At 38.5% G+C, this 27,622-nt stretch overlaps 2 protein-coding genes across 3 annotated transcripts in view; one reads left to right on the top strand and one right to left on the bottom strand.

Moving 5' to 3' along the window:
* Window positions 1–8,417, top strand: part of LOC106076440 (uncharacterized) — a 77,535-nt gene extending 69,118 nt beyond the window's left edge. Inside the window, exons 16-17 of one of the 2 annotated variants that reach the window (XM_056008926.1) lie at window positions 1,080–1,400; window positions 5,357–8,417. In XM_056008926.1, the coding sequence (XP_055864901.1) occupies window positions 1,080–1,400; window positions 5,357–5,545 (510 nt within the window). In that variant the 3' untranslated portion in view covers window positions 5,546–8,417. The remainder of the gene's footprint in view (window positions 1–1,079; window positions 1,401–5,356) is intronic. The other variant, XM_056008927.1, reaches the window with a different exon arrangement.
* Window positions 8,418–8,669: 252 nt separating this feature from the next.
* Window positions 8,670–27,313, bottom strand: LOC106071402 (uncharacterized). Its single transcript, XM_056008998.1, has 3 exons — window positions 26,865–27,313; window positions 14,593–14,831; window positions 8,670–14,094 (listed from the first exon to the last, which is right to left on the bottom strand). The coding sequence occupies exons 1-3, from the start codon at window positions 26,970–26,972 to the stop codon at window positions 10,083–10,085; spliced, it is 4,359 nt and encodes a 1,452-aa protein (XP_055864973.1). The 5' UTR covers window positions 26,973–27,313; the 3' UTR covers window positions 8,670–10,082.
* Window positions 27,314–27,622: the final 309 nt, after the last annotated feature.

Raw genomic sequence — 27,622 nt, 5'->3', positions numbered from 1 at the left:
AGATTCACTTTTTGTTGTGATACTACTGCTTACATAATCAATAAATCTGCACCCCTAAGCTATTATAAGGTAAACTATTTTCTTCTGGATTATAAATGTAAATTTTGTTCAAATTGTTTAATACAATTAAAACTAAATCTAGATCTATGTCTGGCCTCTATTTAGTCTAATTTAGATTGTTGTCAAGTGTATAGCCTAATAGTCTATGTGAAAACTGCGCGCTAAAAAGTAGTCGTTTTTTTTAAATTAACAATTAAAACGAAGTTCGTATCAAGATTCTTTTTAAAAACAACATTTCAATCAGTATTTCATTCAAACTTACCTCCCCTGAAGTTTTTCATTGAAAAGTGGTGTAATTTGTTTTTAAAATCTGCTAGCATATATAATTTAAAAAATTAGATGCTTCACTTTCGGAAAAGAAAAAAAGTAATCGTTGCATGAGAACTTTGAATGATCTAAAATGTCATGATGTCCGATTTTCATTTTAAATTCTAGTTTCTGAGATCTATATGGGACGGACGGACAGACAAGCCACACAAAACTAATAGCGTCTTTTCCCCTTTTCAAGGGCCGCTTAAAATATTGAGATTGGATTGTGTGTGTGAGTGGCATAAACTTTAATGAGTGGGGCTCAGGTTCGAAACTCTATGTAGACAAGTATATTTTACACTTTAAAGTCACCCTGGAAACCTTCTCCAAATATCCCCCCTTCTCTCATATTTCAACAAAGAAATGGAACCAAACCCACTGAGCATGTTCCAGTAGGAGCATGGGAAGACACTCTATTCAACTTAATCAAAAGGATTTTTTGGTATAAATTGTAATTGATTGTAATTTCAAATCAATCCACACTTTTAAAAATATGAAATGGTATCACACTACACTATAAGTTTCACATTTGTACTTTTTTTTTAACGAGATAGTCATCCAATTACAGTCCATGGCAAAAAAGAAAAAAAAACTGAATCGTGTACTCATAAGTGACTATGATTATGAAGTTGAAACTCATTTTTTTTAAAGAAATAGGCTTTTGTCGTGAAACTTTTGCTATCCTCCTTTTCGTTTTCATCTTTCTAAAGGGCGACGTGGCCAAGTACCTCCCCAGTCCCACTAAACTGGTTAGTAGCTCGGGACCTTTGGTTCCTTACAAAAGAAACTCTCCGTTACCCATGCCCGGATACATTCCGCCCACCTCGCCTGACCTGGACAACGCACATAGCGAGCTGCAAGCCGGCTCGAACGGTCACGTGATCAGCAACGGGACGTCAGAAGTGACCAAGGGCAAGGACGGCACTACCGTGGTCATTTATGCCCCCGTCAGTAAAACCTTGGACCACGCTGGGCCCCCTTTCACCTTAATGGAGTTCACGCTCCAGAATACGTATCGACTGGTACTTCAGGTAACTATAGCAACAAACTTTGCTTTGAAATGTGGATGGATTTACGGGAGGGTCAAATTTCATTAGTATTATTTTTTTATATGGGGGGGGGGGGAAGGCAGTCAAAGAATTCTTGGAAATTATTGTTATGAATATGCTGAAGGTTTCAACTGAAAATGTAAACAATTATTTGCTTGAGCCTCGAATTCGAATTCAAGTCGTACAATTGTTTGTTCCATGTCTTTAAAAAGCGATCCCAGTACAATTGAAACCCTATTCCTTTCCCAACTGGTCTAGACAAGGGATAGAATCGTAGCGCATTGAGAAAGCTAAATACATGAAATCGCGCTAAACAAAAACAATTGGTAAAATTATTTCTTATGATACATGTTTAATTGTTAGTCTAGATGTATTTAATTAATACAATTACACTGCATATTAGCTTAGGTTTTTTTTTTTAATGTAATTTTATGTTTTTCTTGTTTCATTCACTAATTAAATAAATAAATAAAACTAATTAAATACATTCTTTCCGCTTCAAAGTAGTTACATCATTTTAAATCAGAGTGGTTATAGTTTTATTAGCGAAATTAGTCATTATACACACAAGGAGAGCCTAATCCAAAAGGAGGCGCACAATTAAAACATTCAGGCCCAAAACATGTTCAGAAGCTATTTGTATCTTGCAGACCACCTGAAATGCACAAATTAAAATATCTATTGATATCTACTCTTGTAATTGGTTGAAATTAGTGCCTCATTATGTGCTAGTCATTCCTTGCCTCATTATATGCTAGTCATTCATTGCCTCATTATGGTAGTCATCCATTGTCTAATTTTGTGCTATTCATTCATTGCCTCATTATGGGCTAGTCATTCATTGTCTCATTAAGTGCTAGTCATTCATTGCCTCATTATGTGCTAGTCATTCATTGCCTCATTATGTGCTAGTCATTCATTGCCTCATTATGTAGTCATCCATTGCCTCATTATGGTAGTCATCCATTGTCTCATTTTGTGCTATTCATTCATTGCCTCATTATGTGCTAGTCATTCATTGCCTCATTATGTGCTAGTCATTCATTGCCTCATTATGTGCTAGTCATTCATTGCCTCATTATGTGCTAGTCATTCATTGCCTCATTGTGCTAGTCATTCATTGCCTCATTATGTGCTAGTCATTCATTGCCTCATTATGTACTAGTCATTCATTGCCTCATTATGTACTAGTCATTCATTGCCTCATTATGTGCTAGTTATTCATTGCCTCATTATGTGCTAGTCATTCATTGCCTCATTATGTACTAGTCATTCATTGCCTCATTATGTACTAGTCATTCATTGCCTCATTATGTACTAGTCATTCATTGCCTCATTATGTGCTATTCATTCATTGCCTCATTATGTGCTAGTCATTCATTGCCTCATTATGTGCTAGTCATTCATTGCCTCATTATGTGCTAGTCATTCATTGCCTCATTATGTGCTAGTCATTCATTGCCTCATTATGTGCTAGTCATTCATTGCCTCATTATGTGCTAGTCATTCATTGCCTCATTATGTGCTAGTCATTCATTGCCTCATTATGTGCTAGTCATTCATTGCCTCATTATGTGCTAGTCATTCATTGCCTCATTATGTGCTAGTCATTCATTGCCTCATTATGTACTAGTCATTCATTGCCTCATTATGCTAGTCATTCATTGCCTCATTATGTGCTAGTCATTCAATGCCTTTGTGTTCTATCCGTCCTGAAACACGGTCAACTTTTTGTTTTCATTGAACTAAGAATTAATCAACTTGGCTTTACACCTTCTAAAATATTTCTATAATTAAAAGGTTAAAATAAATGATTTCGTAAACGGAATCACTATGCGTTGTCTACACTCGTCAACAAATACAGAAAAAAAGCACAGAAACATGAATAATTAACTTAATGACTTGCAATAGCATTTTGAATGGTGTCCATTTGACTCATTTCATCCCGGGTCACTTCACCACCTGGTCACTTCATCCCCAATGAAATATTTGATTTAACATGAGCTAGCAAGACAGTCTCTAAATTACCAAACTATTCTGTTTTTACATGAATAAGTTTTTAAATAAACTGACTAGACAGTATTAACACGAGCTAACCAGACTGTTTTAACATGAGTTAACTAGACAGTTTGGAATGAAATAACTAGACTAGCTCTACATAAACTAACTAGACTATATGGCTCCTTCAATCTTAGATGACAAAGTATGCGCCCAGATGAATCACTGGTTTTAGTTTCTTCTTGAGTCGAGAGAGAATCTGAGGTGTCTAAACAAGCCAATTCTGGAGCGGCAAATGTTATCAAAGTTAGTGCATGTAAATGACCCTATTTTAGGACTATCTCACTTGCAGACATCTCTGTAGGTTATTCTTGGGCGGCCCTTAGGATAGACTTCCTTAGCATGGAGGATATCCTTATGAATTCTTCCAACTAGCATGTGGGTAACATGTCCAAGCCAACATAGTCTTCTTCGTGTCAGAAGAACATAGATACTGTGCGTGTTAATCAATTTCCAACTGACCTGATTGGAGACACGATCCCTCCAGGAGATGCACATTTCGAGTCGGAGGCAGTGCGAGTGAAATAATCTAAGCTCTTGATGTTGCCCAGCTCTAGCTGCCATCAATCACAAAGAAGACTGCTCATATAGAAGAAGTATTGCAGACTAGGATTTTGGTTGCTGTAGTCAATTTTGGCATTTTTTCCAACTACGCTTGGAGAGTTTTGACATTGCAGCAGAAGCTTTTCCAATTCTTTTTGTCAGCTCAGAATAAGTGTCTGTGTTGATATTCTCTTGAGATAATGCTGGTAAATCGGTATTCGTTCAAGCTTTAACAATGATTACGTAAAAAAAAAAGAACTCCGATCAACGAATGTATATCACCTTGATTAGAAATGGATGAATGACATTGATGTGAAACTGTTTCTTTAGTTCTCGCTAAGACAGTTTCATCATGTCACGTGAAGGCAGGTGGGTTATTTATGATGGCTGCCTGATCGTGTGATATGCGCTCTGGACTGTCATTTGATAGTCTTGTTGGTCCCGGGTTCAAACCTTGCCTGCCGCCATGTCTTGCCGTCCATCGGGAAGTTTGGGTAAAGATGGACAAATCTTCAAATCTGAAGGAACATCCTAAACATGTACAGCAAACAAACTCATGTAATGACTGTAGTTTTAGTTTATGTCGATACAAAGTAGTTCATTTCTATATAGACTATAGACAGTCTTCTTTCAGTTTAGTTTAAAAAAAATTAGAAAGCTAATAGTTTAAAAGCATCTATTTTCTTTATAATACAATTCGCTTTGCAAATTTTTTTACAATATGTTCTTTTTTATGTAAAAATGTATTTCTAGTTTTATTTATGGTCCTTTGATTTCAATATCGTTAATTTTACTAGTTAATTGACATTTAGATTTGGCAAGGAGTTCTTTGACATTGCAATCAATAATTACGTTTGTTGTTGACTACTTTCTGTAGGATTTGTTTAGAAAATCACAATTATTGTGGAGTTTCAAGATCAATGAAATAAGTTTATGAATGTATCAATGTAGCCAACTGAATCAACATAAAATGATCTACAAAGGGAAGAATTGAGAGCATTGGATTCTGCAGTGATAACACACAAATAAAGGCAAACATAATTATAATGTAACTTTTCAACAAATATAGCCAATCAAAAATTTACTTCATTCTATATACATAATACACCGGAAACAGCTACCTATTTATAATTTGTCGCCATAAATGAAAATCGCTAATTGAAAAACGAATTATATTGTTTGATTACTTTTGCTAATTGCAGTTTGGTTTGTAAATGTCTGCTATTTTTCTAGAGTTGTCTTGATTGATTTTTAATTACATTTGTATTTTCTATATATTGTTAACTATTATAAATAATCAGTCTTGATGCTGTAAGATTTATATTTCATTGCAACAGGGCAAGGGTTTGATGCAGACTTATTGGCTGCTAGACAAGACTGGCTTTGAAGTGGGATTTCCTTGTATTCCAGGCTGTCAGAAGTTTAATGACACCCAATCGGCACGCATCCATCAAAACAAAGAACCTGCCAACACAGTGCCCAGTATCAACTTTAATAAAGAGTCCCAGCGGCCAGCCCACAGTTGAAGATGTTTCCTTGTGATATTTGAAGAAACTATTTGGGATGTTGAATGACGATCGATGCGGTATTTTGAAGATCCGTCATGAGACATTACAATCTGGCTAATAGCACCAAAGACTCGAAATTTATTTTAATACTCAATGTGATATTCATGATTGTATTTCTCTGTTTGGTATAAAATGCATGTTTGGTAAACTATAAAATCTGACAAGCTTTAAATACATATATTTATAACCAAAGGATGTTAGCTGACACAAAGTGAAATAATTTCATGAGACGTGTGTACGCTATAGAGTGTGACATGCTGGTCTTATTTACAACTAAGATAAGAGTTGATGGCTTGGTTGGAAGGAATGTAAGATATGATTTAAGACAACAGTGCTTTGTTCTATTTTGATTAGATCTACAGTTCTTTGATATACTTTAATCTACAGTAATTTAATATAATTTGATTTAATTTACTTTGATTAGATCTACAGTTCTTTAATCTACTTTGATTTGATATACTTTGATTTGATCTACAGTTCTCTGATATACTTTGATTTGATATACTTTGATTTGATCTATAGTTCTTAGATATACTTTGATTTGATATACTTTGATTTGATCTACAGTTCTTTGATATACTTTGATTTGACATACTTTGATTTGATATACTTTGATTTGATATACTTTGATTTGATATACTTTGATTTGATATACTTTGATTTGACCTACTTTGATTTGATCTACTTTGCTTTGATTCTAGTCATAAAAAAAACAGGAAGACACATATCTGACTTCTACAGTTTGGTATAACAAGAATTCTTCTAAAGAAACTTCTGAAGAAATGTACAAAACAATCTATTGTCTTTTCCGTCCACGTGAAATGTCTATGTCAGTTTGACTCTTTGAGATTGACCAAAACTTCGATCTACGGGCCACTTTCGGCTCATTAGATTGTACTATGCGGCCTTCAAAACTTCTTTACACCTTGAATAATAAAATCTCAGAGGCTTGGATCCATTGGAATACAAATTAGTTTAAAAGATATGTCCAGGAAGATAAAAAGTTACGTGGCCCTCAGTCCGAAATAGTTTGGACATCACTGCAATAGACTCTTATAGCTTGTAGTACTATGAACGTTGACCCTAACCAGGAACTGTGGCAGATCATTTCACTTTAGGACTAGTGGGATGGGAAAATAAGTCATATCTAGAAGACTTCTTGGTCATTTATACATCTTTAATTTCGTAGCCATAGCATAAAATCATTCTTATTTAATTCCATGTCATTCGTTAGTAGAATGACACTTTAAATTGTCGTTACTTTAACAATGACACTTTCCATCCTTTCTGTGTCATGCAGTGACACTTTCAAATGTCACAATTTCATTGAAAGATTCTCACAATTTTATCTCTTTCATTCAGAAGTCATGTTACATAGTCATTCAATTACTGTTTGAAAAGAAATGTATTTATTTGATAATATCTAGATTCTTTTTGTGTATATACACTGTGCAAGTCAATGTTCTAATGATCTTTTCAAATGCACATACTGGAAAGGACTTGCAAGTCAATTATCTCCTTGATTTGGAATACATACTTATAGCTCCATCTAAAATTAATATATTGTTTTGCCAAGTACTTATTATAATTGCTCATGTAATATTTTGTAATTAAGAAAAATATTTTTGAACATGTTTACTTGTTACATAGAGTGGTAATTAAATAATTCCTTATACTCTGGACAGAGTACAATCTGCATTTATCAGAAATTGTTTTAGACGCTGAAATCATTGCTTCAGTTCTGGGTTGAGAAACTACTTGGTCATGAATGTTGTGAATGCAAACAAAAGATATTCTGTGTGAGAGGAGAGATCTGTGTGAGAGGAGAGATCTGTGTGAGAGGAGAGATCTGTGTGAGAGGAGAGATCTGTGTGAGAGGAGAGATCTGTGTGAGAGGAGAGATCTGTGTGAGAGGAGAGATCTGTGTGAGAGGAGAGATCTGTGTGAGAGGAGAGATCTGTGTGAGAGGAGAGATCTGTGTGAGAGGAGAGATCTGTGTGGAGAGATCTGTGTGAGAGGAAAGATCTGTGTGAGAGGAGAGATGTGTGAGAGGAGAGATCTGTGTGAGAGCTGTCTGGTCAATTATTAGTGTAAACCTTATTTTTGAAACTGTATCTTAATCATTTTGATAAATCAGGTCAATGTTTGACTGTTGTGATGCTGTAATGTTCACTGGAATGTTTACCCATGATGAAGAGGTCAGTCATTTTTAAGGAATAATTTTGTTGTCCCTACATTACGTTGGCCCTTGCTATAGTTTCTAAGATGTTCTTCTTACAATTGTAATCATTGATCTACCAAATCCAGTTGTAAACTTGTTCATAGAAAACTTTCGTTTCAAAAGGTTTCATCCATTCCAGAATTGTTCTCAAATAAGTTCAGTTTTGGCTAATTCTTCCTCAGGTTTTGGTTTTAGGAACTTCAGACGTCGCTTCATGGGTAAAGATTAGTACGCCTTATGCCAAACCTCTAGCAGGAATGCAGGGGATCAAACCTCTAGCAGGAATGCAGATGATCAAACCTCTAACAGGAATGCAGGGGATAGAACATGATTTGACAGCCCCGAAGTGCATACCGCACGACCAGGCAAATGTAGTGGTTACATCTACTTAGTTACATTATTTCCTTTACTTGTAGTCTTTTCTAAAATGTCTATGAAAACTGTTTTGAGCTAGTTTTTACGGTAATTTCTTTTTCAAAGTAATTTGCCTGATCAGAGAAATGTTCAGAGCAGAGCAGAATATCAAAATAATCTTATTGCTTGCTATGTTTATATGTATCTTATCAAAATGTCTATAAATGCGTCAAATTTGCTGATAATAAACTATTGAATACATTAGACTTTTTTTGTTGAAAAAAACACTATTTACGTGTCAAGTTTAGTTGTTATTGTGTCGTTTCTCTCTCCCTCTCTAAATCTATCTGTCTATCCTATCTATCTATCAATTATACAGTGACATAGCAATAATGTGAAGATAAGTGCGTATCGCATCGAGCGGCAGTGACCCTAGCGATGCCTCTGTCAGTATATGGTGTCTGACATTGTAATATCAGTTTTAAATCAATAAACAAAGAATTTACATTTCTAAACAATGATTTAATGGAAGAAATATCTATATATTAAATAAAACAGTGAACAAAACCTGATAACGGACGGAGTCATTGATATATTGTATAATGACAAAGTCATTGCATGATTTATATGATTTGTAGAAAATGTATTTTACAGTTCAGTTTATTTATGCTCTAAAAATAAAAAAGGTAAATAATTCACTCTGAAAAATAACAATCTATTGCACTTGGTTACCTCTCTTGGAGAAGAAGAATTGGGCTGTTTTTCTGCTTTGTTAATGAATCAGATTTTTGTTTAACTTGACCCACCATCTTAGGAGAGTGTTTAACTCATTGGTTTAGAGTAAGGGTTAGAGTTAGGCTTATCTTTGAGTCTCAAATGTTTGTCCCGCAGCCTTTGTGAGAGCTCTCCAACTGTCTCTATCATAGAGCCTTTGTGAGAGCTCTTCAACTGTTTCTATCAGAGGCCATCTGCTACTGCCGGCTACTTTCCTCTATGCAAGTGAGGACGAAATGGCGCCTGAGGTGATATTCATAGAGTTTATGGGAGCACCTCTGTTACGCCGTCCTTTTGAAGCTCTCCAAAGAAGATCGCCTTTGACATGCGGTCGTCTCCCATGCGGGATAAATGATGAACCTACGAATGGTATTATTGAAGGCAAGCACAGAAGACGTAAAGAAAACTTAAATAGACCGCAAGCGGACAACGCCTTTGTCTGCACGAGATGTGGAAAAAATATCCAGGTCACAACTGGGTTTGCGTAAGTCATGTGAAACACTGCACTCAAACTTAATCTTCAGAATCGAAGACATTGCCATTTTTAGACTTAGGCAAAACAAAATTTGATATTTCCTCTAAACTGGGTGGGTTTAGAAGGAGGGGAAATATGCACTTGTAACAAACAAGATGTCAAACTGCTGAAAGTTAAACTGTTGAATGTTAAACTGTTGAATAGATACAATAAACTTTCAACACTCTTTCAAAGGCCGATCTCAATATATGTCAACTGATACATGCCAGGAATGAGGACACAATAATTGTGACGTTCACTTCTCTGAACGTTTAGGTCATTGATTTTTGTCTTCGTCATCTCAAATAAGAGCTTGAACACAATCGAGATTCTTAGCAGCCCCCGTAATGGGGAAAGTAGCTATCAATGTTGTCTTATAAGTTAGAGACGTTCCTTTATTTGTTTCCATGCAGGTATCCTTGAGCTTATGTAGCTGTACACGTCATTGTTTGCTGATTCATTATTTTTAGATTTCATCTCCCTGTACAATCTATTGTATTCAAACCATTTTTTTTATGATATGTGATATGAACTATTTGAGATACTATAATATCTATGTGAGATTGAAATCTATAAAACTCAACAAAACAAACAAAGAGTGACTAGGGACATGTCTTAGGCGAGGCAATGTCTTAATCGCTGTTCATACTGTTGTAACGCTTGTATTGCGAGGCCGCCTCTGGGTGTTTCCTCATATGCCACGTCAGGGCGTTTTTCTGTCTACAGCGATAATCACAGAACTCACAGTGCAGAGGTTTCTCAGAGGACAGCGAGGCTGTTCTGACAGAAATTCCGTCAGCGCTGTTTTCTGTAATGCTCTCGGGCGTACTGGGAACTGATAGCGCGTGCACAGACCCAACAGCGTCATGATCGAAGCGGAAGTGATTCTCCAAGTCTTCACGCGAGGTGCACGTGAAGGAGCAATCACTATGGGGGCACGTGCCTAGACTGGAGTGCTTCTTCAGAAAGTGGGTTTCTAAATCTCTCTGCACTCTAAAGAAATGCGGACAGTCTTCTACAGGGCATGTCAGTGTCTTGTGTGCCAAGGATTTTTTCGTTTTGGACACTTTTACTCTCCGTGTAGTATCCCCTTGGTTCACGTTTGGGGCGCCATGGCTTTCTCTGATGTGCTGCAGGTAATCGCAAATCTTTGTGAAATCCATTTGGCAAATATTACAGTGTAGACGATTGGGATTATTGCTGCACAGGCTTGAACTCCCTGTCTCTCTGGGGAGAACTGTTTCCATTTTGGATGCTAGAGTGCTGGAAGGTGTTGAAGCCGGAGGCACGGATGCTAAGGATGACGTTGGGAAATCCCCGAACGAAAAGAGTTTAGAAGATTTGATGATCATGGAAGTGTTTCGGATGCACTCGTTACATCGCGCGCTCGTGTCGGAATAATGCTTTTGAAAAATTTGGCCACATGTCACACAACATTCGGCCTTAAGTTCTGAATCTATGAGCTCATTATTGAGCTGCATCTGCAACTTTTCCCCGGATCTTGGCACATCAAGGCATGTTTCAAAAGTCTGCAACACATTATGAGGGCTCTCTATTAAGCTAAAATCTCCGTTCAGCAGGTTTGCAGTTCTCTTTTCAGCGACTATTTTCTCCGAATTTTCTTCGCTTGAATGCGGATACTGTTCATGGAATTTCCATGCAATCATTGAGGACGGCTTCAGTCCATCAGAAAGAGTAGCGTCAAGGAGTTTCCTTTGTCTCAGATTTGCAATGGTCTCAGCAGCAGCAGCAGTGCTTGCCAGCACATCTTTACGCTTTCTTCGGCTCTTCCTTGGCGTCAGTCCACCGTTTTTAGGCTTGATTTTAAAAGTGGCGTACATAAAGTTCTCATTTGACTTCAAGGATCTTGAAACTTTCTTCTTGCGAGGTTTTACTTCCGGTGTTATTTCATTGGTCAATGCTGCATCTTGTTCGTCTGGTGTGCTCTCGTCTTCATACTCCAGGTAACTGCTTGCTGTTGTTTCATCCTCCGGCTGATGTTTGGCTACTGGCGAATCAAGTTCAATGTGACTTGTAAGAAACGACAACTTCTTGTTTAAGCCTGTCTGAACTTCCATGTCTGGCTCCATCAAAGTCGTACTCAAATTGGGTCTAGTGGTGAATTGTTCAATAGCTCGGCGATGAGCGAATCCGTCTGAACTCATTGTCGATAGAGCGGATTTCAGAATAGAGAAATTAGAAGTGGTTGCAGCTGTTGTGACGTTCAGAAAGTTATCAGGCTCTATCTCAGCTTTATGTGGAGACTGGATTGAGCTCGAAGCTATGTCAGTATTCTCAGTTTGTTTCTCTAGCGGGCTATATAAAACATGCATCTTAGGAGGTCGTCCACGTTTTCTTGGCAACTTCGAGGTCAACGCTTTTTTATCGTCAGTTGAAAACGTCATGACCACACTCTCGTTAGAGGGAAATGTCTCTTCTCCGTCAGGGGTTAACGATTTGCTTGATAACTTAGACACCGGAGAACAAAGATCAGGAGACATAGCTTCCTGTTTTAAAGTTGGCAAGTTGAGAGCATTGATGGACAAAGTCTGGACAGGGGAGCTAGACATATTTAAGTAAGACATCTCAATTTGTTTGGTCAGCTTCCTCTGCTCTTCTTGTAGTCTTTGGTGATACTGTGCATGAAGACGCTGCTGTTGCTCCAGGTCCTTCTGCTTTTGACGCTGAATGGATTGTATGTGATCCAGTTTTGGAGGCTCATTAGAACTCTCTTGTGTATAAAGCATAGAATTTTCAAAGGTATGTTCATTAAGCCCTTTTAAGTCGACTTGTTTTTCTTGTTTACATTCTTGATTCAATGTATCAAATACATCTTCTATCTCTTGAGAAGGAGATTCTAAATCATGTACTTCAGATTCGCAAAGAAAATGAGATTCTTCTTCAGTAACCTTTTCATGAGCAATTATCTGAGCCTCTTTCTTCATTTCTAAGACAGTTTTTGACTTGCTTTTATTTCTGGATCTACGACTCCAAGGAAGTTTTAGAATGCTCGTATAGACACCAGGGAACAGCGTATTCTCTGTTAACAGCTTCATATCTTTATTTTGGATTCTTTGCAGTTTTCCTCTTCCGCCTTTCCCTCTAGGCCGACCCGGTTTCGGTCTTGCTGATGCTAAAGGTGGTGAAGGCTGTGTAGTTTCTGCTTGGATGGCTGCGTTCTGATCACTTAAAGTCGTTGATGCACTGATAGAAGTGAAATTTGTTGCCGGTGTCGTGTTGGCCGTTGTAAAGATCATATCTGTTGAAAGCTGTGCTGGTATGGACGATGAACTGATGGATGATTGCTGCACGGGATGAGGAGCAAAGGCAAAGGGCTGCAAGCCTGTGACACCTTCTGGTAGTGAGTGCAGTACTGCTACAACGCCATTCATACAGCTGGTGGGTGTCGTCATGAAAAATGCAGGCATTGGAATGGAAGCAGTGGACGCTACTGCTCCATTGGACATTGCTGTGGTGCTAGGTTGAATTCCCAGTGATTGAGGATCAAGAAGAAAGTTAGGAAAACTTAAGTCACTGGCTTTCAAACTGTGTTTTTCTCCGTTGCAGTCTACAGCTTCTATCACTGGAGACTGAGCTGATAACATTTTCATTGACATCTGAGTGCCGCTAACTGGTCTACTTTGTTGTACCTCATTGGCTATATTTTGATGTTGAAGTTCTGATTTCAACTGCTGCTGCTGCATGAAATGTTGATGTAAAATTCTATGTGTTGTATCAACATGTGGTAAATTTAATCCAAACGGTAATTTTCTTTGGCTTTGTGAAATATCCGATTCTCCTAAAGATGTCTGAAACACAGATAATCCTCTGTTTAGGAGCTCTTTCTTTACACCACTGGCATCTGTCAAAGATTCTTTAGTTGATTCACATTCTTTAAGTCTAGTGGAGATTGTCTGTGAATGCAAGACAGAGCTTAAAGCTTCTGAATATGATGGAAGACCACTAAGTCTTAAATTGTTTTCATTTCTTGCAAACGGTATGCTTTTGATGTCAGATTTGTCTTCTTCCACCTTGTTTGTATCATTCAGAAACAATGCTGATGTCTGACTATAGGCTGGATTCTTTCTATTCGCTTGACCGAACAAAGTAGATGGAGAACCAATAGAATAATTCTGAATTTTATGAACATTTTTGGGTGGGATGTCCAACTGTAAAACTTTAGCCAACATTGAATTGGAGGTTATACTTCCCTCGCTACCTGGCTCAAGGTTTATTACATACGATCCAGTATGTTTCTGTGGGGACAGACTTTGATAAGTCTCGAATGATTGGTTTCCGAAACTCAAGGCCGACTTCGAACTTTTCATGTGAATATCCTCCACGATAGCGGAGTCGGGTGACACAGCCGGCTCATGCCGGTTTAAGGTTAAATCCAAAGGCTTAAGTTCACCTTCTTCCTCTTCTTCTTCCGAGAGTTCATCCTCAACACATTGTTGCTCTGCCAGAGAGTAATTAGGGCTGCTTCTCACATGTGCCCCGTCACGGTTCTTATCTGACACATTGGTGACACTGTGGCAGCTCCTGGACAGGTCAAGGGCAGAGGATGTCTTTGCTGCAACTATGTCGCCTATGACTCCATCCAATCGTCGCTCTCGTAACAAATGTGTTGGTGAGGTTGCTAATCTGAAACAATAACATTGGAAATTGTATAAATAACGCTATCTATCTATCTATCTATCTATCTATCTATCTATCTATCTATCTATCTATCTATCAGTCTTCCTGTCTGTCTGTCTTTTTCTCTCTTTTTCTGTCTGTCTGTCTCTTTCTCTCTCTGACTTAAGTTCAATATTTTATTTGTCACTGCACTTTATCATTGATTTTTAGACCTTTTAACATTTTATAGGTATTACTTTTTTACTATTTTAAAGACGTTTTTATTTTCATCTTCTATTAGAGCGTTTGTGTTTGTTAGAAAGAGAAGCACACAATAAGCAACTAAAGGAGATGTCAAATGCCATATAAGACAATAATATTTTAAGTAGATCTAGGTACAAGTCAAAAGAAAAAAATACAAGAACACAATAAAACGCAATAAAGTATAGCACGATATAATCGAATGATATAAGTACACTACATACGACCATGTTCTCTATGTAAACTAGTCCGAGATATCCTTACCTGTGGTAGTCTTTGAGCAGCTTCCTCATGAGATCAGGGGTATCTAATTTCGTAGCAGACTTCAGAGCCTCAAAGTCTTCGTAGATGTCTGAAGGGATGGCGATGTATGGCTCCTGCGCTTCGCATGATGGAGACCCTTGAGCTCGAGGTATGCTGGCACCAAAGCACGAGCCCTTGTTGTGACCATGGGGAGTTAAATGTACTCTGGGCGTTGTAAGAGGAACATGTTTTGTTGGTAGCTGCAGAATAGAGAGTACACAATGTAAACTTCACAATGTAAACTTCTAGTAAATCATTAATCAGGTTTTGAACCGGAAAAGGAATAAGCATGAGAGTTCATCATGTAGCTTTAACATTCTGATTTTCTGTGGTGTCCACATTTTTTCGAAGCAGGACGTTTTTTTTTGAGCGCAGCCTTTTTGGCGCGGGACGTTTTGGCGCAAAAAAGAAGTTTAAGCACCATTATATTACCATAACATCTGTCTCTTCGATTTCGTCTTAAGGGTCAGTGGCGTAGCAAGGTACCCGCGGGCCCGCGTTCAGGAATACGAAGTTGGGCCCCCTCCTAAAAGCTGAGTGTGACTAAACCCAAACTGGGCCCTACTGTATCTAATGAGATTGTACATGTCAATGACAACTAACAAGCTTCTACTCCAGAGTGTACACAAGGTACACCTGTTCCTCACGAGGTAAAATAGAACAATTTCCTCAAGCTTTGGATCTGTCCTGTCGATTTTGTGTGTTGTCTAATACTGCTTCACTTATTCTAATGCGAGTCCGAACACAACCAAGGGACTTAACAACTGATTTTTATTAACAGATGGGGATGATCGTCTTGTCTCTCTGTCCGTCGTTGGATTTATTCACTAGACATCTTTCTACCATCCCTAGCCATAGTCTTCTCCTAACATGTACCCGTGTTCTGTAACGTCATTCGTCTGTCTCAGTACGTCACTACTTTTACCGTCGCAAAAAAAAAAACAGCAAAAAAAATATATTTATATGTATGTATGTATGTGTGTATGTGTGTGTGTGTGTGTGTGTGTGTGTGTGTGTGATCTTTATTACATTCTGACCCTTCATTTTTCGGAAGACGTTTATTGTGCCCTAGAATAGGTTCTTCCTGGAGTTAGTGGAAAAATTGTAGACTTCCCGCCATAGCCAGCAAGGGGGGTCTGGGGGAGCGCTAGAAGATCCCCCATCGCGGGGCGCAGCACTATTTCTGGTATTGAAAGCCAACAAAATGCATATTCTGAACTGTTTCCACAAAAATCTGTCACTGGTAATGTCTGAAGCCTCTTCCCACCTGCTCAGAGGACCTCCATGAAGTGTGGCGCCAAGTTGTACTAGGATGTCATCGCAACTCTTATTATGCGTAATTCATTTTGTCGGAGAACATGTCCCGCAAACCTCATGCGACGCTCTGTCACAACCTTACTAAGGAGTCGACATAGGATTTCCTTAATTTAGACCCGATCTCTATAACTGACTCATAAAATCTGTCTTAGCCATCTTTGTTGAGCCACATTTTGTGTTTTTCATTTTCGGCAGATGACTATTTACTGCACTTTATTAATGGAGCCCAGCCACTAGTAGAAATGTGTCACCTCTTTTGAATATGCTCATGAAATCAGGTGACTGTAGTTTGCAATAGGTTTTATATCGTAAAGGAAAGCTTTATCGTCAAAATCATCGTCAAAGTCATCTGTTGGGGGTTTTAAACTAAACAATCTCTGTAGTTTTTTTTTTTAAAATTCAAAACCCCATTTAGCAACGGTCATAGAATTTGGTAACTGTAGTTTGCTTTAGAATAATATTGAAGATAGAGATTTTCCACCTCAATACGCTCTGTAGGGGGATTTTAAACTCAAAACCATCTGGGGTGGTTTTAAAAAGCAAACTGTAGGAGAGGGGTTTAAACTCAAAACCCCCAATGGCTTGGCTACGCTCAAATAATTTTAGTGTGTAATTTGCTTATTTTATATTGAAGAGGTATTTTTTAGCATCAAACCCCTTTGAAGGTGGGTTTAAACTCAAAACCCCTTTGTCTACGCTCATAGATTTAAGAGTGTGTAATTTGCTTTTTTTTTATATTGAAGAGTTTTGTTTTTAGCTTCAAAATCCACTGGAGGGGAGTTTAAACTCAAAACCCTTTTGACTACTCTCATAGAATTTCGAGTGTATAATTTGCTTTCTTTTTAATATTAAAGAGGTATTTTTTACCTTCAAACATTGCTTAAGGGAGGCTTAAACTCAAAACTGAGTTCAAACCCATTTAGCTAAGCTCATTAAATTTTGAGTGCGCAATTTTTTTTTATATTGAAGATGTATTTTTTAGCTTCAAACCCTACTGGAGAGGGGGGCGGTTTAAACTCAAAACCCCTTTGGCTACGCTCATAGAATTTTGAGCGTGTTATTTGCTTTTTTTTTTATATTGAAGAGGGGTTTTATCGTAAATTTTGGAGGGGTTTTAAATTCAAAATCTTACTTAACTGTGCTCTTGGAAATTGGGGATAGTCATTTGAATTTTTTTTTTGTTTTGTTTTATAGAAGAGGGAGATTTAACTGCAAAACCCCCTGGTAGGGGGGTTTTAACTCAAAAACCCCTGGTAGGGGTTTTAAACTCAAAACCCCTTGGTAAGGGCTTTAAAACTCAAAACCCCCTGGTAGGGGGTTTTAAATTTAAAATCCCCTTGGCTGTGCTGGGGCAAGTAATGGTTTAGTATAAAATCTCACCTAAAATCAAGGCTAACAAAATCAGTCACTAAATTACAATTTTCATTTCGGGGAGTGGGGTGTTAAACCCACCCCATGGCAACGCCCACGATATATATATATATATATATATATATATATATATATATATATATAGATAGATAGATAGATAGATAGATAGATAGATAGATAAAATTATTTATTTATATATAGGTGCTTCGTGTATTACTATGATTAAATAAGATTTGATATATCCATGTTAATGAGATGTGCGTATGATTCACTTTCTATTTATTCCGTTATCCGATAAGTACTTCACCTTGACTGTAGACTCCTAAAAAATTAATTCAAGTATTTCAACTAGTCAATATGTATTGTAATATTAAAGAAACATATAACACTTGAGCCAAAATAACGGCTAATATAATTCATCATATAGAACCCTTTCACAATGAGTAGGCTTACAATTAGTTATTGTTATTATTATTATTATTATTATTAAATAAAAAAATTCAACATGTTGGATTTAATATTAATAATAATAATAATAATAATCTTTATTTTCCGTATGGAAATTTGTCTTACAATTTGTGTATTACACCGAACAAAAAACATCATAACTATAGGAAACCAAAGTGTACATTCACACCAGACTCACTCATAATTTACAGTTGACAAAGTTTATATCAGATTGTTCTTATTTAATGATTTGATTGCCAGGGGGCAAAAGAGTGTTTGTGTCTGTTTGTGTCTGTTTGTGTCTGTTTGTCTTGGCTAAATGAAACGATGTACTGACAATTACATGCTACAGTAATACAATTTACATGCTACAGTAATACAATTTACATGCTACAGTAATACAATTTACACGCTACAGTAATACAATTTACATGCTACAGTAATACAATTTACAGGCTACAGTAATACAATTTACATGCTACAGTAATACAATTTACACGCTACACTAATATAATTTACATGCTACAGTAATACAATTTACATGCTACAGTAATACAATTTACATGCTACAGTAATACAATTTACATGCTACAGTAATAAAATTTACATGCTACAGTAATACAATTTACATGCTACAGTAATACAATTTACATGCTACAGTAATACAATTTACATGCTACAGTAATACAATTTACATGCTACAGTAATAAAATTTACATGCTACAGTAATACAATTTACATGCTACAGTAATACAATTTACATGCTACAGTAATACAATTTACATGCTACAGTAATACAATTTACATGCTACAGTAATACAATTTACATGGATTCGTGTTTTTGCTCGGACACCAGAAATAAAATTTAAGAATAATGAACATGATTTAATTAAAATAAAATAATAATGTGATGCATTTAAACTCTTATAGTCAACACATTCCATTAAATAACCCCTAGTGATCGTGGGCCCTGGCGCCATGAACCCCTTCGCGCCATGGTTGCTACGCCACTTGTAAGGTTGCTGTGACAGTTTGCATAGCCAAATCCCTCCCCCTTTCAGAAGCTGTTGTTAACCAAGCTATCAACATTATATGTGTTCGTTTGAATATGTTTGTAAAAAGAATGTTTGTTTTTATGCGTGTTTGTGTTCAAATGCTATTTTTGTAAGAAAAATTGTTATCACGAATATTATATCTACTCACTCTGTCTGCTACAAATAGTGAACACGTTATTTCCCCCCCCCCCCACACACACTCATTCTCGGATCTTGTTTTCCCTCTATATATGTTTTGATTGTTTTAATATATATATACTTGTTTATACCTTACGGACGGGGCAAGTTGATAGCAGAAGGGCACCAAGAGATTCCAAGAGCACGCCCCAGGTCAGGCCCCAGGTCAGGCAGTCATTTTGTCTTCAATGTCAGTCACAAAACAAAACTAAAAAAAAAATCATAAGTGGATACAATATGATAATACCAGTTTCCTGGATACTATTATTATTTTATATTATTATTATGTTACAAACGAACAAGTATTCATTCTCTGGCATTAAATAACCCCTAGTGATCGTGGGCCCTGGAGCCATGAACCCATGATGAGTTTCATTAAAGGGAAACACAATTCATTGTAGTCTCCCTTTATCAGTTTCCATTGAGGAATATTCTGGTGATGTGGCAGGTCTGCAGTAGTACCGCCTTCTGACAGGCAACGAGAATCTTTTTAAGTCCTTGAAAGTAATTGTGAGGTCAGTTGTCATTATCCTTCTCTGTTGATATAACAATGTTTTTTTTAGTTGACCTCCATCATCACTTAAACTCCAAGCTTAGGTTCCCATTTTGTCTTTGTTTTTCCATTTCAGTTTTTCTTACATTAAGAGACAGCGGTACGGCGATGTCAATAACGGTCGCGTTTTTTTTTTTGTTCTCTTTTTTTTAAATCAATAAACAGCAGATAAGGGCGATTAAAATAGAATGTTTCGTCAGTCAAAATATATCCAAATACAATATGACTCGAGAACCTCTTGTGGCGAGTATTTGTGTTATTATTATTAATTAATTATTATTATTCAGCTATCAGAAACCAAAAACACAGTGTATTCATAAATTATGTATACTGTGAAACTATATTATAGGGCTACACGTTGTGTATCTGAAAGTAAAGTAAGTTCCCCTTTCAGACCATGCGATCTTTAGGGCAGATGATGTTAAGGTCATCTGTTTCTTTGGCCAACGGTTAACGAGCAGGGTGTCATGTGGCCAGCACAACGTCCAACCGCCTTTACTTTCCCCATTTAAAGTCAGGTACCCATTAGAGTTGGGTGGACTTAGGTGTGCCCTACAAATTCCAAAATAAATAAAAAAAAATCCCAGTCTTCACAGAGATTCGAACCCAGGACCCCAGGTTCGGAAGCCAAGTACTCAGCCACCACACCCCCATAACATATATGAGCGTCTCGGTAATTGGTCTTTTAAAGTAAATTTCATCAAATAAATGTAAACAATGTTTGCTACTCATGTGTTTTCAAACACATGAACTACAAAGTTTGCAGTTCCCAGAACATAGATTTAGGAGAGTGTTACACATGCATCAGAAACATTCAATACCCTACTTCCCCAACTGTACTGCACTAGGCTGTTTATGTAAGTGTACAGGCTGTAGTGCACTAGGCTGCTGATGTAAGTGTACAGGCTGTACTGCACTAGGCTGTTTATGTAAGTGTACAGGCTGTACTGCACTAGGCTGTTTATGTAAGTGTACAGGCTGTACTGCACTAGGCTGCTGATGTAAGTGTACAGGCTGTACTGCACTAGGCTGCTGATGTAAGTGTACAGGCTGTACTGCACTAGGCTGTTTATGTAAGTGTACAGGCTGTACTGCACTAGGCTGTTTATGTAAGTGTACAGGCTGTACTGCACTAGGTTGCTGATGTATGTGTACAGGCTGTACTGCACTAGGCTGCTGATGTAAGTGTACAGGCTGTACTGAGCTAGGCTGCTGATGTAAGTGTACAGGCTGTACTGTACTAGGCTGCTGATGTAAGAATACAGGCTGTACTGCACTAGGCTGCTGATGTAAGTGTACAGGCTGTACTGCACTAGGCTGCTGATGTAAGTGTACAGGCTGTACTGCACTAGGTTGCTGATGTAAGTGTACAGGCTGTACTGCACTAGGCTGCTGATGTAAGTGTACAGGCTGTAGTGCACTAGGTTGCTGATGTAAGTGTACAGGCTGTAGTGCACTAGGCTGTTGATGTAAGTGTACAGGCTGTAGTGCACTAGGCTGTTGATGTAAGTGTACAGGCTGTAGTGCACTAGGTTGCTGATGTAAGTGTACAGGCTGTAGTGCACTAGGCTGTTGATGTAAGTGTACAGGCTGTACTGCACTAGGTTGCTGATGTAAGTGTACAGGCTGTAGTGCACTAGGCTGTTGATGTAAGTGTACAGGCTGTACTGCACTAGGTTGCTGATGTAAGTGTACAGGCTGTACTGCACTAGGTTGCTGATGTAAGTGTACAGGCTGTAGTGCACTAGGCTGTTGATGTAAGTGTACAGGCTGTAGTGCACTAGGTTGCTGATGTATGTGTACAGGCTGTAGTGCACTAGGTTGCTGATGTAAGTGTACAGGCTGTAGTGCACTAGGCTGTTGATGTAAGTGTACAGGCTGTAGTGCACTAGGTTGCTGATGTATGTGTACAGGCTGTAGTGCACTAGGCTGTTGATGTAAGTGTACAGGCTGTAGTGCACTAGGCTGTTGATGTAAGTGTACAGGCTGTAGTGCACTAGGCTGCTGATGTAAGTGTACAGGCTGTACTGCACTAGGCTGTTTATGTAAGTGTACAGGCTGTACTGCACTAGGTTGCTGATGTAAGTGTACAGGCTGTAGTGCACTAGGCTGTTGATGTAAGTGTACAGGCTGTAGTGCACTAGGTTGCTGATGTAAGTGTACAGGCTGTAGTGCACTAGGCTGTTGATGTAAGTGTACAGGCTGTACTGCACTAGGTTGCTGATGTAAGTGTACAGGCTGTAGTGCACTAGGCTGTTGATGTAAGTGTACAGACTATACTGCACTAGGCTGCTGATGTAAGTGTACAGGCTGTAGTGCACTAGGCTGTTGATGTAAGTGTACAGGCTGTACTGCACTAGGCTGCTGATGTAAGTGTACAGGCTGTAGTGCACTAGGTTGCTGATGTAAGTGTACAGGCTGTACTGCACTAGGTTGCTGATGTAAGTGTACAGGCTGTACTGCACTAGGTTGCTGATGTAAGTGTACAGGCTGTACTGCACTAGGTTGCTGATGTAAGTGTACAGGCTGTACTGCACTAGGTTGCTGATGTAAGTGTACAGGCTGTACTGCACTAGGCTGCTGATGTAAGTGTACAGGCTGTACTGCACTAGGCTGCTGATGTAAGTGTACAGGCTGTAGTGCACTAGGCTGTTGATGTAAGTGTACAGGCTATACTGCACTAGGCTGCTGATGTAAGTGTACAGGCTGTAGTGCACTAGGCTGTTGATGTAAGTGTACAGGCTGTACTGCACTAGGCTGCTGATGTAAGTGTACAGGCTGTAGTGCACTAGGTTGCTGATGTAAGTGTACAGGCTGTACTGCACTAGGCTGCTGATGTAAGTGTACAGGCTGTACTGCACTAGGCTGCTGATGTAAGTGTACAGGCTGTACTGCACTAGGTTGCTGATGTAAGTGTACAGGCTGTAGTGCACTAGGCTGTTGATGTAAGTGTACAGGCTGTAGTGCACTAGGTTGCTGATGTAAGTGTACAGGCTGTAGTGCACTAGGCTGTTGATGTAAGTGTACAGGCTGTACTGCACTAGGTTGCTGATGTAAGTGTACAGGCTGTAGTGCACTAGGCTGCTGATGTAAGTGTACAGGCTGTACTGCACTAGGTTGCTGATGTAAGTGTACAGGCTGTACTGCACTAGGCTGCTGATGTAAGTGTACAGGCTGTACTGCACTAGGCTGCTGATGTAAGTGTACAGGCTGTACTGCACTAGGCTGCTGATGTAAGTGTACAGGCTGTAGTGCACTAGGTTGCTGATGTAAGTGTACAGGCTGTACTGCACTAGGCTGCTGATGTAAGTGTACAGGCTGTAGTGCACTAGGCTGTTGATGTAAGTGTACAGGCTGTAGTGCACTAGGTTGCTGATGTAAGTGTACAGGCTGTACTGCACTAGGCTGCTGATGTAAGTGTACAGGCTGTACTGCACTAGGTTGCTGATGTAAGTGTACAGGCTGTAGTGCACTAGGCTGTTGATGTAAGTGTACAGGCTGTAGTGCACTAGGTTGCTGATGTAAGTGTACAGGCTGTACTGAGCTAGGCTGCTGATGTAAGTGTACAGGCTGTACTGTACTAGGCTGCTGATGTAAGTGTACAGGCTGTACTGCACTAGGCTGCTAATGTAAGTGTACAGGCTGTACTGCACTAGGTTGCTGATGTAAGTGTACAGGCTGTACTGCACTAGGCTGCTTATGTAAGTGTACAGGCTGTACTGCACTAGGCTGCTGATGTAAGTGTACAGGCTGTAGTGCACTAGGTTGCTGATGTAAGTGTACAGGCTGTACTGCACTAGGCTGCTGATGTAAGTGTACAGGCTGTACTGCACTAGGCTGCTGATGTAAGTGTACAGGCTGTACTGCACTAGGCTGCTTATGTAAGTGTACAGGCTGTACTGCACTAGGTTGCTGATGTATGTGTACAGGCTGTAGTGCACTAGGCTGCTGATGTAAGTGTACAGGCTCAAGACTATTCAGCGTGAGATAAGAGTTGAAAGACAAAGGTAAACTGAACATTCCACGTAAAGCTGGGAGCTAGATGCTGGGAAGCCAAGTCCTAACCAAGTAGTCAGTCCAGGAAATTTTTTTACTTCACCCCGACAGACTTTTTACCTTTTTAAAGATGGAGGTGAACGAGAGAAGGGGGGAGTGAGGAAGATAGAAACGCACTTGCTCTATTTCACTTTGTGTTTTTGGCAAGGGAGCAAACCTGTTCCAAATATGGAAGTCGTGCGTGTGTTCTTTCTCGAGGTGTACTCTCCCCTTGCCCAGTCTTCTTTTCCCTTCCCGCGTTATTTCTGTTCATGTTCAACCTTTGTCTCCCCTTCCAGTTGGTGAATGTTTTATATATATATATATAAGCCCTGTAGAGGAAAAGTGTTTGACTCTTTGTAGCTCGAATAGATGTTGTGTGTGTGTGTGTGTGTGTGAGATGAAACACAGTGTGTGTGGAAGGCCAGAACTTTTTACTTGTGCTCTCTTCTTGAAATGGATTTTTTTTTTCTTTTCTATCTCTTCCTATCTATGCCATAATGTAATGTGTTACTGACAAGCATCCAATGAAGCAAAACAGTATCAATGTTTAGTGTCTCGTTCTTACAATCTTACAGGATTAAAGGCTCGCATACCAGCAAGTCTCCAAATGTCTAGACTCTATCAGACATGTAGCCTACTAGATAAGGATCAAGTTAGAGTTAGACTGTGAGGAGACCAACATTCATTGAAAAACAGAAAAGTCGAGGTGCAAAAACATTCAGTGTCGCATTCAGTGTCTAAAAGGGAGAAGTCTCTTAACCCTAGAGTTATTGCATTTTCGGACTCGAAGACGCCTTATTATTCTAGTTACTTTAGTATCTTTAGCTACGTAGGCCTATGCAGTAGGTCAGTAAATAAATAATGAGTATCAAATGTAAGTACAACACTGCTGAATGGCTGAATGGCTGGAGATGTGTGTTTGTCTGTGATCTACACTCATATCCAGTCATTCAGTACAAGTCGTTTTCAAAAGAACAATAACAAAAAAAAGCTTCCCCTGTACTCTGGATACATAGGTCAGGGTTGGAGCTTTGATCTGTTGTCAAACTCCAGCCAATATCGTGAGCGTTAGTTCTAGTTCAAGTTTGACCTACTTTGGGATGTGTTATGAATGAAGTATTTGAAAGAACGAAATCTTAACAGGGTGTATTTAGGAAGATGTCAGTGTGTAGCGGAGTGTGCATGTCAAGGAGCACAATTTCTGAAGATGTCAGTGTGTAGCGGAGTGTGTGCATGTCAAGGAGCACAATTTCTGAAGATGTCAGTGTGTAGCGGAGTGTGTGCATGTCAAGGAGCACAATTTCTGAAGATGTCAGTGTGTAGCGGAGTGTGCATGTCAAGGAGCACAGTTTCTGAAGATGTCAGTGTGTAGCGGAGTGTGTGCATGTCAAGGAGCACAGTTTCTGAAGATGTCAGTGTGTAGCGGAGTGTGCATGTCAAGGAGCACAGTTTCTGAAGATGTCAGTGTGTAGCGGAGTGTGTGCATGTCAAGGAGCACAATTTCTGAAGATGTCAGTGTGTAGCGGAGTGTGCATGTCAAGGAGCACAATTTCTGAAGATGTCAGTGTGTAGCGGAGTGTGCATGTCAAGGAGCACAGTTTCTGAAGATGTCAGTGTGTAGCGGAGTGTGCATGTCAAGGAGCACAGTTTCTGTACAAAAAACAAAACCTAATATTCAATGCGTAGAAGTACAGATTTATTTCTAAGTTAAATGTTAACTTTAGCACAGCGATAAGCAATCTACGGTCCTCGGTCTATCTGGCCCATAACGCTGTGCTGTCCAGCTCCTTACAACTTCTGTCCATAATGTCTTTGGAAGGAGACGTTGAGGCCCTGATCTATTTGACTTCAACATTTAGTTGCGTTACAGTGTAGGACATATATATATATATGACACCCAGGCTAAACAGTGTTAGGTATAAAGATAGATAGATAGATACAGAGAGAGAGAAAGAGAGAATAAATAGAAAAGATAGATAGATATATTGATTGATAGATAGATTGATTGATTGATTGATAGACAGTCAGTAAGACAGATAGATAGATAGATAGATAGATAGATAGATAGATAGATAGATAGATAGATAGATAGATAGATAGATAGATAGATAGATAGACATACATACAGACAGACAGACAGATAGATAGATAGATAGATAGATAGATAGATAGATAGATAGATAGATAGATAGATAGATAGATAGATAGATAGATAGATAGATAGATAAAACTGTTGTAAACATATCACTATGCATGATATATGAATTCCCATAATGTCAATTGCAATAGAAGGTTCAGTAAACGTCCTCAGGCCTAGTTTAGTCTAAACAAAGAAATAGAATCTCTCTGATAGTCAATGGAGAATCTTGTCACTTATTTATAAATACTAATTTCTGAAGCAGTCACACTCAGTCTCAATGACCTATTTTGAGTTCCCCAGGTCATGAGCTCACTTTCCTTGGTTAGACAATTAGAAATATCAAATCTCCCTTCTCCCACCCCAATGTACTTATTTCACTGACCTGTTCGATTGGCTTTATTACTTCCGGTTGGAACAGTTGTCAAAAGTGAGTTAACACATCGTCTCTTGTCTTGATGAAACGTCCCCCCCCCTCCCCACATCCGTTTATGTGGAAAGATGGTTGGTGTGTTACAGGAGGTTAGATTTTATTTTTTTAAATTGTCAGAAATGAAATGAATGAAAGGGAAACTTTTAACTACTAGAAAGATTTCTTTCAAACTGTGAAGAAAACAAAAGCGAAGGAAAACAGAAAGAAAAAAAGTTGAAAAAATAAAATAGACGGAAAAAGAAGGAGGAAAAGAAATGAAAAGAGAAAGAAAAGGAAAACGTAAAGAACTGAAGGAAGAAATGGAGCGTAAGGGAAAGAAATGGAAATAGAAAGAAATGGAAAGAAATAAAGAGAAGGAAAAAAAGGAAAGAGAAGTAGAGAGATACGTAGAATAGGAAAGAAAAGGAAAAAATAATAGAAATGGAAGAAATAGAAAGAGAAGAAAAAAAGTAAAAGGAGACAGGAAGTCGCATTTACAATTATTTCAGCATTCTATTCATTCAGTCACCCGAGCTACACAATGTTCTAATTTTCTATGTGATTTCCTATTCATCTCAAGTACCATGCTGTATAATGTAAGGGTTACTTATGGGTGACTTCTTATTACAAGATAACAAGATGTTAAAATACTTGAACTGTGGAAGAAAACGTCACAACTACTGAGTGTGTAGTTTCTCTAACTACGGGTCAGTTTGTTGACCTTACCGTTAGTACTAAGGCTGACTCTGTCTCGCCGTTATCATCCTCATCATCCTCTTCCACTTGCTGTTGGACCTTGTTTGTTGGCCTGGCGCTTTTTCTCCTAGACGCCATCCCACTGACCACTACTGGTCACTTTGAGTAACGTTTCTAAGTTAAACGTAAACACATCAAAGAAATCAACACATTCGCATGGCTGCTGTTGTTTTATAACAAGAGAATAATCCCGTGCTCTCAGAAGTCATTCCTTAGTGTCTTTCTCCAAGTTAGAAAACTAAACAAGTGACTCCAGGACTTACAGGAAATTCATTGAAACATGAAAATAGTGATGGAGAGTAAGTCTCAATATTGTAGTTTCATTCAAGACGAGAATCAATCTCCTAGCACTGAAGAAAACACAGAGACTGGCACTAAGGTGCTACTCACTTTCTACGTGTGTGTACTGGAAGTAGCCGTGTGTGTGTGTGAATCACGTGAGAGTCTTGATGTTTACACCTGTACAACGTTCAGTGCTCACCCCCCCCCCCAGACACACACGCCTGAAACAATTACACCCCTGTGAGCACACAACATACACTATGTGTAGCCAAGTCTGACCATGTTTACAATATAAGATTCTATTCCATTCATATAGTCCATGGCAATGTTTCATTAATGTATGGCTTTGCATGTCTTACGTACACATTTAATAATTGAATGTGTTAACCCCATAGTTTTTCAAGAGAGAAATTAAAAGCTATTAGAAAAGATCCAAATATGGACTA

This window comes from Biomphalaria glabrata, chromosome 13 (genome assembly GCF_947242115.1).
Source record: "Biomphalaria glabrata chromosome 13, xgBioGlab47.1, whole genome shotgun sequence".
NCBI lineage: Eukaryota > Metazoa > Mollusca > Gastropoda > Planorbidae > Biomphalaria > Biomphalaria glabrata.
Note: the sequence above shows the minus strand (reverse complement) of the source record. Positions and strands in the feature narration are given on the sequence as shown.

Excerpts from the sequence above, each read along its gene's own strand:
- LOC106071402 (XM_056008998.1), bottom strand. The coding sequence starts at position 26,972 with ATGGCGTCTAGGAGAAAAAGCGCCAGGCCAACAAACAAGGTCCAACAG. Across the intron at positions 14,832-26,864 it reads AGTCAGCCTTAGTACTAACG|CTACCAACAAAACATGTTCC; the intron begins GTAAGGTCAACA and ends TCTATTCTGCAG. Across the intron at positions 14,095-14,592 it reads CTGCTCAAAGACTACCACAG|ATTAGCAACCTCACCAACAC; the intron begins GTAAGGATATCT and ends TTATTGTTTCAG.